Source organism: Thunnus albacares, chromosome 15 (genome assembly GCF_914725855.1).
Source record: "Thunnus albacares chromosome 15, fThuAlb1.1, whole genome shotgun sequence".
Taxonomy (NCBI): Eukaryota; Metazoa; Chordata; class Actinopteri; order Scombriformes; family Scombridae; genus Thunnus; species Thunnus albacares.
In genome coordinates, this window is record NC_058120.1 from 5,096,395 (window position 1) to 5,113,285 (window position 16,891).

The 16,891-nt window shown below is 42.3% G+C and overlaps 1 protein-coding gene across 4 annotated transcripts; it reads right to left on the reverse strand.

The window, feature by feature from the left end:
- Positions 1 to 21: 21 nt before the first annotated feature.
- rab3gap2 (RAB3 GTPase activating protein subunit 2 (non-catalytic)) lies at positions 22 to 16,386 on the reverse strand. 4 transcript variants are annotated; one of them, XM_044376084.1, is made up of 35 exons: positions 15,971 to 16,386; positions 14,576 to 14,664; positions 13,807 to 13,924; positions 13,617 to 13,698; positions 13,282 to 13,329; positions 13,054 to 13,129; positions 12,816 to 12,917; positions 12,548 to 12,647; positions 11,930 to 12,028; positions 11,425 to 11,573; positions 11,165 to 11,244; positions 10,556 to 10,648; positions 10,305 to 10,444; positions 9,626 to 9,821; positions 9,315 to 9,458; positions 8,682 to 8,764; positions 8,523 to 8,587; positions 8,340 to 8,430; positions 7,960 to 8,081; positions 7,504 to 7,717; positions 7,182 to 7,279; positions 6,859 to 6,967; positions 6,553 to 6,713; positions 5,330 to 5,504; positions 4,963 to 5,142; positions 4,580 to 4,686; positions 4,317 to 4,383; positions 4,041 to 4,111; positions 3,918 to 3,953; positions 3,731 to 3,805; positions 2,730 to 2,945; positions 2,216 to 2,305; positions 1,859 to 2,083; positions 1,522 to 1,686; positions 22 to 991 (listed from the first exon to the last, which is right to left on the reverse strand). In XM_044376084.1, the coding sequence occupies exons 1-35, from the start codon at positions 16,077 to 16,079 to the stop codon at positions 839 to 841; spliced, it is 4,128 nt and encodes a 1,375-aa protein (XP_044232019.1). In that variant the 5' UTR covers positions 16,080 to 16,386; the 3' UTR covers positions 22 to 838. The 4 variants fall into 4 exon arrangements, with proteins under 4 accessions (XP_044232019.1, XP_044232017.1, XP_044232018.1 ...); XM_044376082.1 differs by having other exon boundaries at positions 3,677 to 3,805; XM_044376083.1 differs by having other exon boundaries at positions 14,576 to 14,667.
- Positions 16,387 to 16,891: the final 505 nt, after the last annotated feature.

The following is a 16,891-nucleotide window of genomic DNA, read 5'->3' on the forward strand; positions in this document are numbered from 1 at the left end:
AGAGAACACTGAACAACATGAAAGCGTTTGGGAAACCTCTTTATTCTGCACTGGATTAGCCCAGTGGAAGCAGCTGGACGGGGGACTACAGAATAGGAGGTGTACAGGCACAGCTAGTACATATATATAAATATATGCATAATGCATATATAAATAAAAAATAAGGTCCATATTTCTTTATGATACATCGCTCTTGTCAATGAGAGGGAAGGAGAAATGTCAAACAGAAAGTTGATAATGGCACACAGGTAGGATACCCACACAGTGATTTTGAAAGTCAATCAGTTTGAATGTGAGTCAGGTGGGGGTGGTGAGAGTCAGACAGTAAAAACTGACAAATGACAATGATAAGACATGCCCCATTCCTCAATAACCATCTCATAAATGTATCCTAACAATGCTCTTCAATAACAAGTATTCAATATAATTTATGTTACATGCACAAAAATATCAGGGATTAAAAAAAGGTTAAAAGCCTATCAGTTCCCCTCTATATATCATCGCCCTCTACAATTAAGTGGTGTGGATGAATTTATCATATTAACATGAGTTGAATAACAAAAGACAAAATCTCCTCCGTGACATGACATGTGTGCTGCATATGTGTGTACGCTTCCGGACTCCACGATCCAGATTCTGAAGTGGCAGGACAATGTCAACAGTTTAGTTTTTTTGTGTGAGGGTGGGTGGAGGGTCTTTTCTGCGGTGACCATATAACACATCTCTGCTTCCTTTTAGTCTCCCAGCACCACTTGCCTCTTCTTCATCACTTCTCCATTTGCCCACTGTCGTCATGCCTTTGCAGGTATCTCCACCCCCACCCCTCTACCTCTCAGGGTCAGTCCTCTGTTGTGAGGGCCTCCACGGCCTCCAGAAGGTGAAGAGCCAGACTGTACTGGGCGTGGTTCTCCGGCAGCATTTCAATAAGGCGGCCGACCAGTCTGCTGGTCTGGGGCAGGGGGACCAGGGGGCACCGCAGCTCGCTGGGGTCCTGCGACAAAGAAATATTCCATATATTTTTTTAACAGGCAGCCAGGTCTGTCAGTGTAAAACTTTAGTCTTGGATTTAATGATATTAAAATTTACTTAAAGAAAACGGGCCCAGAATTACCCGTTTTTCAATAGAAAGAAAACTGGTTAGCACTTCCCTTAAAGGGACATTTGTATCCTCTTCCTGTCTGGTTTATTACTCAACAAAACCAGAGTTCAACACCAGCAGCTCTGTGAGACTGCTGTGAACTAAATGCTACTGTCAGCATGCTAACATGCTGATGTATGGCAGGTATAATGGTTACTATGTTCACCATCTTAGTTTAGAATGTTGGCATCATAACATTTGCTTATTAACACCAAACACAAAGTATAACTGAAGGTGATGGGAAAATCTGGTCATAAACCAAAGTATTGGCCAAATTCATATACAGACCTGATGATGGTGCTAGATGGAAAAGTCAACACAGCTATTACAATTCATCCTGAGGGGAACATAAACCACCTAATAGCTATTGAGACATTTCTCACCATAGCCTTGAGCCATGTGCAGAGGGTGGGGGGCAGGCGGGCCAGCAGCTCCATGGCAGCCTGCGTCTGGCTCTGGCTGTGAAGCAGTGAGTAGCTCAGCCTCTGACCAGTCAACACCAGCAGCTGAGAGCCCAGCACGTCCTTGTCTTCCACTTCTAACATCACCTGGATCATAACCACACAGAATGAGCACTAGTCAGGTTCAAAATTCAATATAGTCATTTCATTTTAGCTTCTGTGTGCCACAGAGCAAAATAAATGTTTTGTCATGCTCTGGAGCCAGTCTCGACTTTGAGCCACAGCAACATTCTGAACTGCACTCAGTTATTTTACTGACCTCCTCAGCTCGTAGGTCCAGGCCCTGGTTGTAGAGCTCGCAGACGAGGTGCCGTCGTAGGATGTCAGGATTGACCTGCAGCAACGTGCCCAGCTCCAGACAGAGCGAGGGCCACCAGTCAGCCTTGGGGCCGTTAGAGGGTAATGGGGGGGACCCGGTCCCAGAGGCGGAGCTGGAAGGATCATCTATAGCCTGCACCCAGCCGGTCAGCACCCGCAGGAGGAACTGAGGCAGAGTAGGGATGTGGGAAGCAGAGATGAGAAATCGGGTATGAAGAATGAGGAGATGGAATAAGATGAGAGGTGTTGAGACAAAAAAGCAGTGATTTCCTTCTCTACATCAAAGTCCACTTCTCACCTCTTGTCGTAGTGAGACCAAGCCTGGGTCTGTGTCTCCACTGGGCATCAGCTGAATGGTCGTCAGATCTCTGAAGAAAGCATTCTTGCCCTGGAACAACATAGATACAAAAATTAAAAATGTGTTGGTGCACAAATAGATGAAGACTACAGTGTTTAATTTTCAAAATTTATTTCCACATGAATTCAATAACTGCAGCTCTAAAAGAGTCAAGTATGTAATATTTAAGTAAGTATTCAATTCAAAAATGGCCTGTAGACATAAAGTAGATGTTTCCATAAGATGTATGCCATTTAAACAACAACAATTTTAACAAAGTAAATTAACATTTAAAAGTCCAAATAACGGGTGTGATGGAAACCACAAACATATTTAATTATTTAGTGTAAGATAAAATTCAAATTGTGTACCTACTTCAAAAACACCATACTAACACTAGAATCAGTGCGTAATGCAATAATATTTTACAATGATCTCTATGGATATTTGTGCGTCTATGACTCCGTCCCCTCACCTTGCTGTCGAACAGACTGAGTGGTTTGACCTTCAGAACGAAGGTCATAGCAGCGTGTAGCAGGGATGCTAACAGGCAGTGGTGCTGGACCAGAGGGTAGTGGACACCTTTCTGCTCCAGGGCCAATTCAGCTATAGAGGCAGGGCCCTCTGCTCCGCACCACGCCTCCTCCACAGACAGCTCCGGAAGGGGGATCTCCTCCACCGCTGAGTCGGCCTGGGAGGGAACAGAAGAGATGGTGAGGAGAGAGCAGGTTGATTCACATTCTAATCTCAACTCACAGTTTAGTTAAAATACACCACATGCACACATCTGAAGTTAGCCAGCTGGGTGAGAAATCAAACACCTATCAAGTGTGTTCAAGAGTTAGAGTTTACTAAACAGAACATCAAGACCTAAATCACAAATAAGTGGCTTATTAGTAGTGACAGTAGTAATACTAGTGGTGGTAGCAGTGAAATGGTGGTAATTAGTAGTGACAGTACATAAGTAGTAGAAGCTGGAGCTAGTAGCATGAGCACTTTTAAAAACAAATTCTGCTGAGAAACTAATACATGAACTGTATTAATAGCAACATATCCAACATGCTAACTATGAACTATATGTTGAATGAGATTCATTTAAAATTAGATTTGTTATAAATATTATCAGATGGCATAAGACTTAATAAATATATAGAATAAATGAATATAAGCCAATAAATCTCCTAATGCATAATAAAAAGCCTCAAAACTTACACAAGCCCAAAGGTGCTGCAATTTAAATGCAAAACGTCATGGTGCTGTTTATAATACAGTATCTTACTCCATGTCAAATCCAAAAGGAAGAAAAAACAAAGCATAGATCGAGTTGAAGCTGCTAGCTTCATACACTTTCCATGCTTTGTATTGGATTGATGCAGGCCGCTGCTCATTCTCCATGCTTTGTTGTGTTATCTCCTTACTTACATAGTAGTTTGTAAAATACAAAGGGCACTGATTGTTAACCAATAGTCCAGTCACCTCCATGAGGATCTGCAGCAGCTGAGCACAACAGCCCAGGAATGATGTCATGGCTTTGTCTCCCATCCCTACATCCTGCACACAATAACAAACACACCCTTAATATGCCACGTCATACATTTACTGCAATACTTTACACTGGAATTCATCTTATCAAAATCCATATAAAAAAGAATGAATCACTTACTCGTCGACATAAGCGATCTTTGGGTGCTTTCCCCACCTGAAAAAAAAAAAAAAAAAAGAGTGTAAACATTTTTGAAGAATAATAGACGCACAGACATTGCTGTATACTGTATGCATGACTAACCTTCTCCATGAGGAAGGCTGCTGCTGAGAAACGCTTGACAATGAACGTACTCCACATCATTGTACAAATACCTGTGAGAAAAGTTCAAGTCTCATGATACACACATCACTGTCACTTTATCACACAGCCTGTAGATGATCTGAATAACACAAAAGTAATGACTTTAGTTGACACTATCATGAATATGATGACAAATAACCCACGCATTATTTGCAGAGGTTGCTGTGATCACATGACGATTATTAGTATGCATGTATAAGTCAGTGAGCCTCTCACCTAGTTGGATATGTGGACTGGAGACCAGTTTCAAATGTTCCACAGCCCAGGACAAGTATCGACCCACCTAGGAAGAGAAGCAGGTGCAAGTCTGGATTTAAGAACTAAGATGATTGGTTCTTTGTCATCCTTGTTTCTGAGCTCTTGGGAAACTGGCTTGTTGCAGCAAGTAGTGATAATATAATGTTCTGTACACTAAATGAATAGAGGTAAGACCTAAGCTGATAACACTACATTATGCATATGTGTGTATGTATATGCACCTCTGGGTCTTTGTTCCACTGCACCACATATTCCCAGCAGCAGTGGGCTAAGAGCAAGTCGGGTGAGAGGGAGTGAGGGAACCGCTGGCACACTGCCCGCAACAGCTCTGGAAAAACAGCGGACAGTGTTTAAGTTCAGGGTATAAAGAAGGTTCATGAAATAGTGTGCACGGTACATTGCTCAAGCGATATGAATCTAAAACCTACTGACAACTTTGCACTTTTTAAGTTCTCCAACATGAGAGCTAATGTGTCCTTTAATATCCAGATGTGCAGAACCAGTCAAAAGTTTGGACAGACTTTCTCATTCAAGGGAATGGAAAAGTGTGTCCAAACTTTTGACTTGTACTGTATATATGTCAGAAGTCTTTCTAAGTCCTGACCTGCTGTTCTGTCTGGGTCCTCTTGGTTTTTCTCCTTCTCATCCTTTCCTTCTTCATCTGCCTTCTGCTCCTGTTTGTCATCTACCTCTTTGTCTTCTCTCTTTTGCAGAATTTCCTTCAGCCGCTCAGGGGCCAAGTTATGCCTGAACACCCACTTGGAAACATTGTCGGTAATGCCACCTTGGAGGATAGATGAGAAAAGAATCCAATTAAAACATAAGAGTATGAGTCTGAAGTAGCCACAACCAGAACATGGATACTGAAAAAAGAAAAAAAAACCCAGAAAAGGGGAAAAAAACATAAAAAAATAAAGAAAGCAAGACAGACAAACTAATAAAAAAGTAAGATATTCCTCTCTCCAGCTTACCTGTGCCTCCCTCCAACAGTATTTTGATGGAGCACTGTGCTGCAGCGCCCCCTGCTGATCCCTGGGGTGGAGGCACCAACAGCAGTGTCTGCAGCACCAGCACGTCCTCCAGCTGGCGAACACACACCACCCACTGCTCCAGCTCCAGAGACACCGCCTCCCACTCCGACTGCAACTGTCACACACAAACACATAGACAAGTGGTAAAACCAGTTGAGTGTGTGGTTGAGGATATTCCTAGTACAGGTTTAGTGCTGAATGACGCTGAAGCAAGGAGTTTTCCTATTTTTTTAAACAAATGTACAGAACTACTGCACATTAGTGAGGAAGTCAACTAGCAATACATGCTAAAAAAAAATATCACATGTGTAGAAATAATAAAGTGATAGTTACAAAGAAAAACACCTGCTGTCCAATAACTACTGCTCCAATACTGATTATAGATCTATTGTGGCATTAGGCCATCACACAATGTGACTGACAAAAATAACACAAATAGAAAAGTATGATTATTACTGACAAAAATACAATTTATAGCCAAATTAGTTTGTGTAAGAGCACAGGTACTGTAAGTCTGACATCCTTTTCAGGCTCAGGATGATATTATAGGACTAATAATAACAACTGGTAATAACTTTACTGACTGTAAAAGTGTATATTTTTCCCGAACGAGCAAAGATGCACTTGGAAAGGGAAAGAAAAAGAAAATGTTTTCATGATTCAGATTCTATACGTGTAATATTTTCATACAGTAAAGCTGTTTCCACAACAGTCTGTTCATTTTACTGTCCCTCAGATCAGCTGACAAGCTGGTAATTACGCCAACATAGGATACACCTGTAGTTCGTCCTTCAAAGCCCCACTGAGAGCCTCCTCACTCTCAGTCTCCTCTGAGATGCATTTAAAGGGCCGGGGGACAGAGGAGTGAGGATGGAAGAAGTATCATTAAGCACCCATGGTATGTCAAGGGAGGGGCTGCAGCCAGAAAGTTATGTTAACGGCCCCAAAACTGCCTGTTTCAGTAGAGATGGGTGTGGTGCTCTGGAAACAAAGTGACTATGGGACAACTTTTGTTGAATAATTATTTGTTTTTCCAGCTGTGACATGACCAAAACTGACCTCCTATATTAAACGATTCTTGTTCTCCATTAATTCCCTCTTGTGATTCTTAATGGCACTGCCCAATGAGTGCACCAGTGTGTGTGCATGTGAGTTCTCTCTACCTTGCTGTCAGCCCGGCTGGTGATGCTCGCCTTAGCAGCGCGATGAGCAACGAAGGCAGCCAGCAGAGCGGCGGCAGCATTCTGCGACTGGATGCATGTACAGCGGACCTGCTGCCACCAGGGGGAGATAGACTGGGTGTCCCAAGACTCGTCAACTGCACCTGATGAAAGGAGAAGGAGTTATTTTATCTTCCCATCATACTTTTTCACTAATAAAATGAAGATAAAGATGTGAGGTATCCTCCGCTGTCCATTTAAGAGACACACATGTAAACCAAGCTTCACACACTGTACAGGAATACACACCTTTCATGTTGCTGAGGGTGATGAGTAGTGTGTGAAGGTTTCTAACACTTTCCTCTGGTTTCTGTAGCACCTCCTTCTCCCTTTGCAACCACACGCTTAGCAACAGAGACTGACAGAAAGACAGGGAGACAAGAGAAGACAAGATTCAAAATTAAATGTTAAAGTCAAAAAAAAAACAACATTGCTATGAAAACAACAACAGAAGGGATATGGATTATGGGATAGTAACAATAATAACATTTCATTAATATGCTCATCTACTTATCTAACACAATATAACAATCATAACTCATTCCCTCCATCAGTCTTTTCCTCCACCTTACCAGTAGCTGCTGTGGACTGATGCCAGCCTGCTGTAGTGTGTCACAGACTTTATGTAGTGGGCTTTTTCCAGAGAGACAACCCCAAAATAGAAAGTTCCCTACACAGAACACACAAGAGCAAACCCTCAGTCATTATCACAGACCGGCAACATTGTCCCGCACACACTGCGTTCTACACAAGTTCTACTAAGTTAAATGTCTGCTGTGAGATAAACTCCAAGCATGTCGCTGTCAAAAGAGATTTCTTTATACTTGACAGTGCCATGCTGACATTTACAAATATCTATTATGGTATGAGTGGGTCAAACTTGTGTTGCCTTACCAAGCTTGTTCCACTCAGTTTCAGACCCGCGGATAACACTTAACTGCCCCTCCTCATTGTACTCCATCTGGGAGAGGAAGGCTTTGGCGGGCAGGGGCGAGTCTGGTGAGTCTTGGGCAAATGAAACGCTGGGTCTGGAGGTGAGCTGGGCATAGCGTTGCAAGGTGGGGCCCACGCGGGACAATTCATCCTCTATGCCCTCAAGAGAGTCCAGCTGGGGGGGGATATTATAGTGGAATTATGAGGGATAATTAATAATATTGTTTATGGTGACCACCAAGCAAAAACACTCATTGAATCAACTGGTAAATTTACAACAAACCTTAACCTAGTCTACATAAGCACTATTTCTGCAAAGATTTAAGTGAGCAACAAGGATTGTGTGTGTGTGTGTGTGTGTGTGTGCGTGTGTGTGTGTGTGTGTGTGTGTGTGTGTGTGTGTGTGTGTCTTCTCACAGCTTCGGAGGAGGCCTCTGTGTCTGCAGCACAGTGCAGGTTCTGGATGTCAGTGTAGAGCTGCAGCAGTTTCAGCTGTGAAGAGCAGAGCTGCACTAACACTGAACCCACTCCCTCAGGGTCTGTGATGAAGAACACAACATGAAGAGAAAAGCATCAAATATGCATGATGTCTAAACAAAAACTTTCATCAAAATGACTTTTACCTTACATTGTAGGTATTTGGCTGAACAACGAATAACAAATTCATTGCAAAAATTACAGTAATCTTTAATACAGGTTATTTTGTCCTTTTGAAAATACACATATAACACACTTCAGTTAACCAGATTTTAATATCACAGAAAAAAAAGTCTCTCACAGATGAATCTAAACTATACCTTGTTGCTTCAGAGAGTCATATAAGGCGGATGTGATGTTAGTGAGACAAGACACAGGGGCATTCTTGTTTGCCAGCAGAGACTCCAAAGCCTAAAGGTAAAAGCAAAGATCACACTTAGAAATTTGCCTGTCACTGCTGTCTAATAGTGAGTTCGGGCATTTATATTCATCTCTGATCATACCTGCTTCTTAATGGCAGGGTGTTTGATATCCAGCAGCACGCTTTTGGCTTCGCTCTCCAAAATATCTGAAAAGAAAAGATAAATAAACATACAGAGGAACAGAAATGCCAAACTCTCTCTAAGTCTCATACTTCTATCTACACATCTTGTATTTCTTACCAGGCTCCACCTCTCTGCTCTTTAGTACAGTAGTCAGTCTCTTTAACAGATGCATGTCTTTGGCTCGCTCGCTCTTCTTGTCACTGATGGGGGTGAACACAGAGGACACAGTGAGATGAGGTTTGGATGGATTGGTAGCAGTAGAAGGGCATTAAAAGGACATCTTTAACAGCTTGTGGGCTGGAGGCCAGCCCAATACCGGAGTTAAAATGACTACTGTCATTTCTTTTTATTTTGGCACTGAGCCTTTCCCTTGGAAAAACTCCAAAATGTCTCTATACCACTGTGTTACAGTAGGAGGTTCTTCATGGATCCAGTTAAATAGTGTCTATTTCTTTGCTGAAAAGGGAAGTTTGTTCAAGTTACTTACATATATGGACTATGGAATACATATGGAATATGTAGGGTGGAGAGATAGTCTTGACACAATAGAGAACTGCTGTTCCTGCATACAATGACAAATACTTAGATGGGTTGTGAAATATTCTCAGAATAAAATGTATCCACACCCCAAGTCTGCAAGCAGTCCTACAGAAAAACTCTAACCGCAGTGTTAAAAATGCCTGTATGACAAACAGCTGACCTACAGTGTCTTTAAGGTTAATGTATGTGTGTTCTTCTCTGTGTGCCAACCTGAGAGCCAGGTGGAAGGGGATGTTCACTGTCCTCAGTGCTCCTGTGATGGGATCCAGCAGACACACCTGCTGGGTGTGAAGCTTCCAGCCCTGACTTGTCACACTGTTCACCCCCATCAGACGATAGCCGGCATACAGCAACCTGGAAGAGCAAACACACACATCAGAGGATTGTAAACTTCACTGTGAGCTACTCCCTAGTTTGTTTGTCCTTGAGTGTCTGACTCTTCTGTTTTGTTTTTAATGCGAAGCGTCTCTAATAGTAAGATAAAGTGAATGAGAGTGAATATGAGAGTGCATTGTGTATACCTGCAGTGTTTCCCCACAGTAAAGGCTCCAACTCGAGGCCCCTGCTGCATCCCCCAAACCTCCAGGATTCCCCTGCGAGGGGCATAGATCACCAGGAACAGAGCATGCCGTCTGGGGAGGGAAACAGAGGGGGAGTGCTCCCGATCCCCCCGCTCCTCTGGAACCTGCAGCCAACCCAGCTGGGCATCTCTGTAACCTGAAGTTTAACGAATGAATAGTTATCTTTACATGACAGAGACGCACAAAACAACTGTTTGGCTGATTGCATGATTTGACATCACAACTGATTTTCAAGAAGGAACCAAGGCTATAAATTTTTGATAGACAGTGTGCCAAGCATGCCAAGTTCAATGTTTTGTGCTTTTGGACCTCATGAATACTTAAATGTTTCACTTTTAACACAAAGTTATTTCTGTATTCGATCATTGTCATGTGAGCCAAGGTCACATAAATCTGAATAGACACAACAGAAAGAGAAGATATGAGAGGGAAATAAAAGCTCTATCTCCTTAGCACCACTCCTTTCTTAACCTATTCAATCCTTTACAAAGATCTTGTACAAAACCTCTTTATTATTTACTCATTTGCAAATTGGCGTCGTAGGTATGATGCAACCCCTTAACACAGAAGTATAAATCAAGCTTTATTCCTTGTTCATCTCTCTCATCTTCCTCCTCACCTTTCCACATGCGGATGGCAATGCCCCTGGCCAAGTCCAGCAGTGTGACTCGACCAAAGTCATCCGTCACTCCAGCCAGCGTGTTGCAGGGGGACAGACAGATGGACTCGCCATGGCGACGAGAGTCTGGGAGACCAAATCTGGAAGACAGAGGTCAGGTTCAAGAGAAAGGACAAGCTTCATATTGCCAGTATCAATTGAGCGCAAAGAGAACTGCTGCTTTATATTAGTTGAGATATCATGACTGGTACCTGACTCCTAAGGGTGTTGCAGCCTCCACCTTGGGCTTCTGTTTCTGGACAGCCTCCTCTTCATTCTTGTTCTTGTTCCAACCTAACCATCCACTGAGAGGAAGAAAGTGAGAGACGGAGAGTAAGAGACAAATAAAATGATTAATCCATGTAAAAAGAAAGAGGAGGGTGAGAGAAGACATACAGTAGAGAGTGAAAGGAGACTCAAGGGAAGATGAAAGCAAAATACGCTCCAGTATGGATTAAGCATTTAGCAGAGAACAGGCAACAATTCAGAGTATTGATTGGGCTGCTTTGTGCTGTTACAGCTGTCGAGGATTGTCAACAGTGCAGAATTCAGTCCCTAAGTGTGTGTGTGTGTCTGACAGGAATTAAGAGCACACACACAGGCACGCAGAAACACTGGACAACCTTGTTTGTTGTTTTAACAATCCAGGACACAAACTGAGCTGTGGTTGTTAGTGTTGTTGTGCTCCACTGGTATTATTACTCATTCACTTGTTTTTTTTGACTAATGAAGCTCTTAATTGCTTTCAGAAAGTGTTCATTCTGCAGATGCACACATGGAAGCACAGTTTTACACACAAACACACACACACACTACCGCACCTGGCAGCGCTGAAGAGGGCTGAGGTCAGTTTACTGGCCACAGCCATAGCCACGTGAGAGAGAAGAGGCTGGGAGCTTCCCTGAGGACAGAGAGACACAGATAAAAGCCACATTTATTCATCAAAGTCTCAAAAATGCATTTTTTCCCCACACACTCATGTTTTCTGCGGCCCCTTGCAGATCATTTGCACTGTTTGTTTCGGTACATGGTGTATTTCTCTGCAGATTAACATATTTAAAGGCTGATTATCACCTCTCACCTCTACAGCATAGTAAAAGCCTGTGTACGGTCCACCTCCCACAGCGATGTACTGGCTCATGGCGGGGGGGCTGCCCTTGACTGAAGCATTAAACCCCCCCAGGATAGAGGCATTCTTCATCTGATCAAACACAGACAGCGTCATGATACCTAACAGAAGGAGAGATTGAATGAGAACAGGAATGAGCAGAAAGAAAACGATATGTATTACTGAACTGATACTTTCCTTTGAAGATTAATTATTCATTTGATTTGTTTTAAACAAAGGAATTTCCTCCCAGCATCCACTCCACTGGATAGGACTTTCATTCTTTTCTTCTTATTCATAATAAAGAACACATCTGGTTTGCTCGTTCTCCACTAGGTTTTTTTGTCTAAATATTGTGAGAATTTTTTCAGTGATTCATATCTGCGATGAAAAATGCTGTAATGCAGTAATAATTCAGAATTACCTCCAGGCTTTGTCACTAAACAAAAATCAAATAGTATTTCATAATCACACTTACCCACACTACTGTGGTCCACGATGGTGTCCATGTCCTGCAGACCCCACTTCTTATAGGCCAGGGGAGGAGGCTGGATTACATCACTACCTGCTGCTGCAGCTGGACGGACAAGGATGGAAAGAGCAGTTGATGACATGAGAAGCAACAACTTGAATGAAAAAAAGGGATTTCATTATCTATTGGTGGCTTTTGGTTAGTAGACCTGCCTTGCATTTAGCTACATTTAAAACTGTTATACTGCCCTTTAACAGTACAGAGGATTGCATTAAAACATATTCATGCATACGGTAGGCACACACACACACACACACACACACATAGCGCTAACACACAGATACTCAGTGAAACCCCGCCAAAGCTTGACTAACCCACTAGAGACTATAAGGGTGTGCTTACACATGTAAGTATGTGTATGTCTCCTTTGTACCTGAATGCTTTGTGGCAAACTCTATCCACCCAGCCAGCAAATGAAGAAAACATCTTTTGTTAACATACTGTAACATTTAATACTAGAACCCTCTAACTCTCGTACTATAATGAACACGAACAAGCATTTACATGAAAATACACCCTGACAGATGCACACACACACTCTCACATACACACAAGTAGCAGTACCTCTTGCCACCTGGTTCCTGCAGGCACGCAGAGACTGAAAGAGGCTGAAGCCATCGATGGTGACCAGCGCAGCAGGATACAGGATACTCAACTCCTCATGCTGTAATCAAACAAATCAGTTATCATACATGTGCTGAAGAAGACCGTAGGATAAACTTGATAGCTCAGGATAAAGCTTGTGAGATTTAACTACAGATATGTGTTCCCGATAAAAGAACTTGAACAGAATTTCCACAGGTGTGACAGCAATGGCCGGAGTATGTATTACCTGCTCGGTTACTCCAGGATGACGAGGGATCTCATATGTGCGACACTTGAGTCTCAACACAGGGTCCTCATGCAGCAGCTGGGCCAGGAGCAGAACCCCATTCTGACAAGAAACCACATGTCATTCCTTAATATTTAAAGACTGGTTTTAATTTTTTCACTGCTGACTATCTGAATAAGTCCTAAGAAACAGCACTGCAGTACATGAAAAATAGTATTGTTGTACATTGATCAGGTACCTCTGTGTAGAAGCGCACATAGCCAGAAGTGAAACCCACTACGACACATGTCCAGTCAGGTCGTCCTGTGGAGCTCCTACACACACACACACACACACACACACACACACACACACACACACACATATATACACTGTTAAAACCAGCTCTTGTCACATGTATACATACACACAGGCATTTTGCCATTCTGCAGGTGTTTTCTCAGTCACCCACACTGGTAACTCTTACCTTTTCTGGCTTGCCAGGGGTATACAGATGGCACTGCTCACACACTCTCTGCAGAGAGAAAATATACACAGAATATGATGCAGCTCTGTCTCTCAAGAACATAACGTTCATCTCGTGCTCTATTTGTTTTATCTGCTGTTGAACAACTATCCCTTTTCAATGTGACTCCTCTTCATCTTCTTTTCCATCCTGAGGTTTATTTCCATTCCTGCTTCAAAGTTTCTTTTGTCTTCCAATACAGCATCACCTTCCTTAATTATGTGTCCTAATATCATTTCTTTTGTTGCCTTTTTAGCATTGTCATTCCTTCTCATATTAATCTGATTTACTCTCACCCTTCATCACTGCTGAGGCTTCCAGTCCAAGACACAGCCAAGGTCATCTCCTCTCTGCCACTGTCATCTGTACGCCACTTAGCTGTAGGAATCAAGAAACATTAACAGCAATACACAACTCCTCTGTTTATTTAGAGAGGAGTGTGCGTGTTTGTGTGTGTGTGTGTGTGTGTGTGTGTGAGTATCTGACCTGAGAGAAAGACAGCCTTCTGTTCACGGGCGACCACTAGCAGGTCAGAGCAGGGCGACAGGGACACAATGCAATCCTGCAGCCACGGTTCACTCTGCCCCGTGGTCTCCTCCTCAACCTGCAGAGCGAAGAGAAAAGTCAGTGGAGAGGGATCTTTACTCATCTTTATATCTGCAAATGATGCGAGTAATAGCCATACAGCACCTTGAGTTCAATATCAAATATGAGCAAATGTGAACAGCCCTGGACAATGTTTTTGTTCATTTATTTGGGGGGATATTTCCTCCAGTCTTTCACAAATTTAGAATGTCCAATTCCCCTGTACTCTGGATAAAACTGAACCTTAACCCTAGATCCAAAACTCCTCTGTGCAGGGAGCCCAACAAACAAGAACAAAAATACAGCAGCAACAAACATGCGATCCCTCACTGGCTTCCCACCAACCAACACAAAACCAAGCCAAAGTTCCTGCTGCCATTCTCTGTGGAGGTGGGCGAGTGTTTTGTCACTAAACCACAAGTATATTCTCTGTTTGTGACTTTCTCCAACATCATCTAACAATTCAATTGCATCCAGTGGTTTAAACAAATGCTACAATATGGGATAATTGATCATAAAATGAATATATTCATTATTTAAATATAATTTATCCTGTCCTTTGCAAGCAACTGAGGACACTTTGTAAAACCACAGGACACCTGTTGCTTAATATTGTATGGAAAAAATGAGAATATGAGAATACATAATGAAATACAAAAGGAGGACAGACCGTTGTTGCAGAAGTGGCTTCCTCCTCTTTTCCATCGCCGCTATCCCATGCTGCCTCCCAGTCAGAAGTGTCCCAAGACAGCTCATTTTCTACTGCGGATGGGTAAAAGATACAGAGAACATGCAGAGACATCTCATTAAAAATTGGTTATACTTTGAGAAGTCATGCTGACAGAGCAGCTTATGCATAGGTTTGACCCTCCTGAGTGTTTGAGCTCCCTTTTCTCAAGTCTTAAAGATCAAATCACTACAATTTTTGTACAAATTATAGGTAAAGTCTTTCTATTCATATGACCAGGCACCTACAGACAGGTTATATATCCATTTCTAAAGGCCAACACACAGCGAATATCTTTCAGTTCCAAGAGGAGGGATGTGAAATTACAGGCGAAACTCTGGCAAGCAACTGGGTTAATGGAAGTGCTCAAAATATCAACAGATCAAAGAAATGCAAACGTCATTCTACCCAACCAGAAAAAGACTAAACCAGAGAGGACAAGAGGGGAAGGGCGGGCACAGGTTGAGCTACAGGCAGATAACCTAAAAATATTCAAGAGAGGGAGGAAGACAATGTGACAGAACGAGTAGCATAATCCAAGACGAAATCCTGTTGCCATGGACATCTATAATACATTGTGCGTTAGTGCAGTGTGCGTGGGGGCCATTGTCAATGTGCTAAAAGGCTGCGGTGATGACACACATCATCATCTATTTCTTCAACAGTTAATGGAGACGTGCATGTGTGTGTTGCTCGAGTGTAACAAGGGCCTGTGCCCTTTTAGTGTCTATGTTCTTTTCTTGTTGAACATCCTGCAGTGATGTATTCAGGTGCCTCATGTGGGATGACTCATAGCAAAAAGGGCAGACAGATCTCCTCCCATTTCAGTGCTCTGACGGTATTGCAGAGCACAGATGAAGCTCCATTCATCCTTCACTTTACAAAGCCTTGCCATACTATACTGTATCTTTATTTCTACAGCCAGGCCACCAGAAACCGTTTTTATTAGTGGAATTATGCAAGACGCATTTAGGTAACGTCTCAGATGTGCAAGAGTTTGTTTTGTACCACACTCAAGAGTTACATGAAAAACTGATGCACACTAGGAGGATGGTTAACTTACATGATGTAACTCATGATTATTTAATTTCTCTAACGTTAACATGTGACCAAATATGTCTGTTCCCATCTCCCTACAGTCTTGCTAACTACGGCAACTACGTTATTTAGCTATACGTACACGTTATAGCCTTTAACTTAGATAGCTGTAACTTTGTTTGACTAGAGCTATGAGTAGCAACATCCACAGGTAGCTAACTGGACTGTGGAGAAGTGAGAAGACTTGTTGTAACTCTCCACAGAAATGCATATGTCCGGTCTAGCTACTTTGTTTAGTACCTGCTTGATTCTTCTCCTCCACTGGTTTGGTTTTCTGGCTCTGGAACAAGTAGTCCCTGACCGTTTTGAGCTCTTGGAGCCGACAAAACTCCAATAAGCTGCAGGACATCTCTCTCCCGTCCCGTCAGGACCCCAGCAGACAGGGAATCAGCCAGTTAGCCTGCTTGCTAACAGTCCAGCTGTAAAAGATCAACGTAGCTTAGCAGTTTGAGTCCGTTTGCGAGTCCTGCTATCGTGTTAACATTAATGACAGCCTGCTAACAAAACCAGGATGTCTTACTAGTTTAAAACGATCCCCTAAAGAAACATTAACAAGTGCCTGGTACTCTTATTTTTCCTTATATTTGCAGTTCCCACCCTTGTACTGATGTGTTGTTGATGACACATCGCTAGCATAATAACACTGATGTACTTCCGGGTTAGAGAGTCCATCTTTTCAAAATAAAAGCGGAGTAAGATGTTTACAAAGGAGGACTCAAAAGATTTGCCAAAATAAAATGTTTAGTGTGTAACTGAAATTATCAATATAAATGAAATAATTTTCTGTATCATTTACTGTGTAATTTACTGTATAATTTACAGTTTAATTTTCTGTGCAATTTAAAGTATAATTTACTGTACGATTGACTGTATAATTGAAAGTATAATTTACAGTATAATTTACTGGTATTTGCAGAAGTGTGTGGTTATGGTTTGTTCAGCAGAGGGCGGTAGATGTATGTTTGAGTGGCCAGTGGTGACTCCTCTTCAGCCATGCTTTTTTTCCAATGCTCGACTTTAGAGTGCTGTACTCATAACATCAATCATTATGGTATATATTTTTAATTGTAGATTGTGCATTGTTCTTCAATTATGCATACAGTGGTCTGTGGAAAACCATGCTGGTAAGGCAGCTAAACCCAATGTCACTGATATACAAGG

Excerpts from the sequence above, each read along its gene's own strand:
- rab3gap2 (XM_044376081.1), bottom strand. The coding sequence starts at position 16,079 with ATGTCCTGCAGCTTATTGGAGTTTTGTCGGCTCCAAGAGCTCAAAACG. Across the intron at positions 8,765-9,314 it reads CCCTTCCACCTGGCTCTCAG|TGACAAGAAGAGCGAGCGAG; the intron begins GTTGGCACACAG and ends CACCCCCATCAG. Across the intron at positions 7,280-7,503 it reads AACTGAGTGGAACAAGCTTG|GGAACTTTCTATTTTGGGGT; the intron begins GTAAGGCAACAC and ends TGTTCTGTGTAG.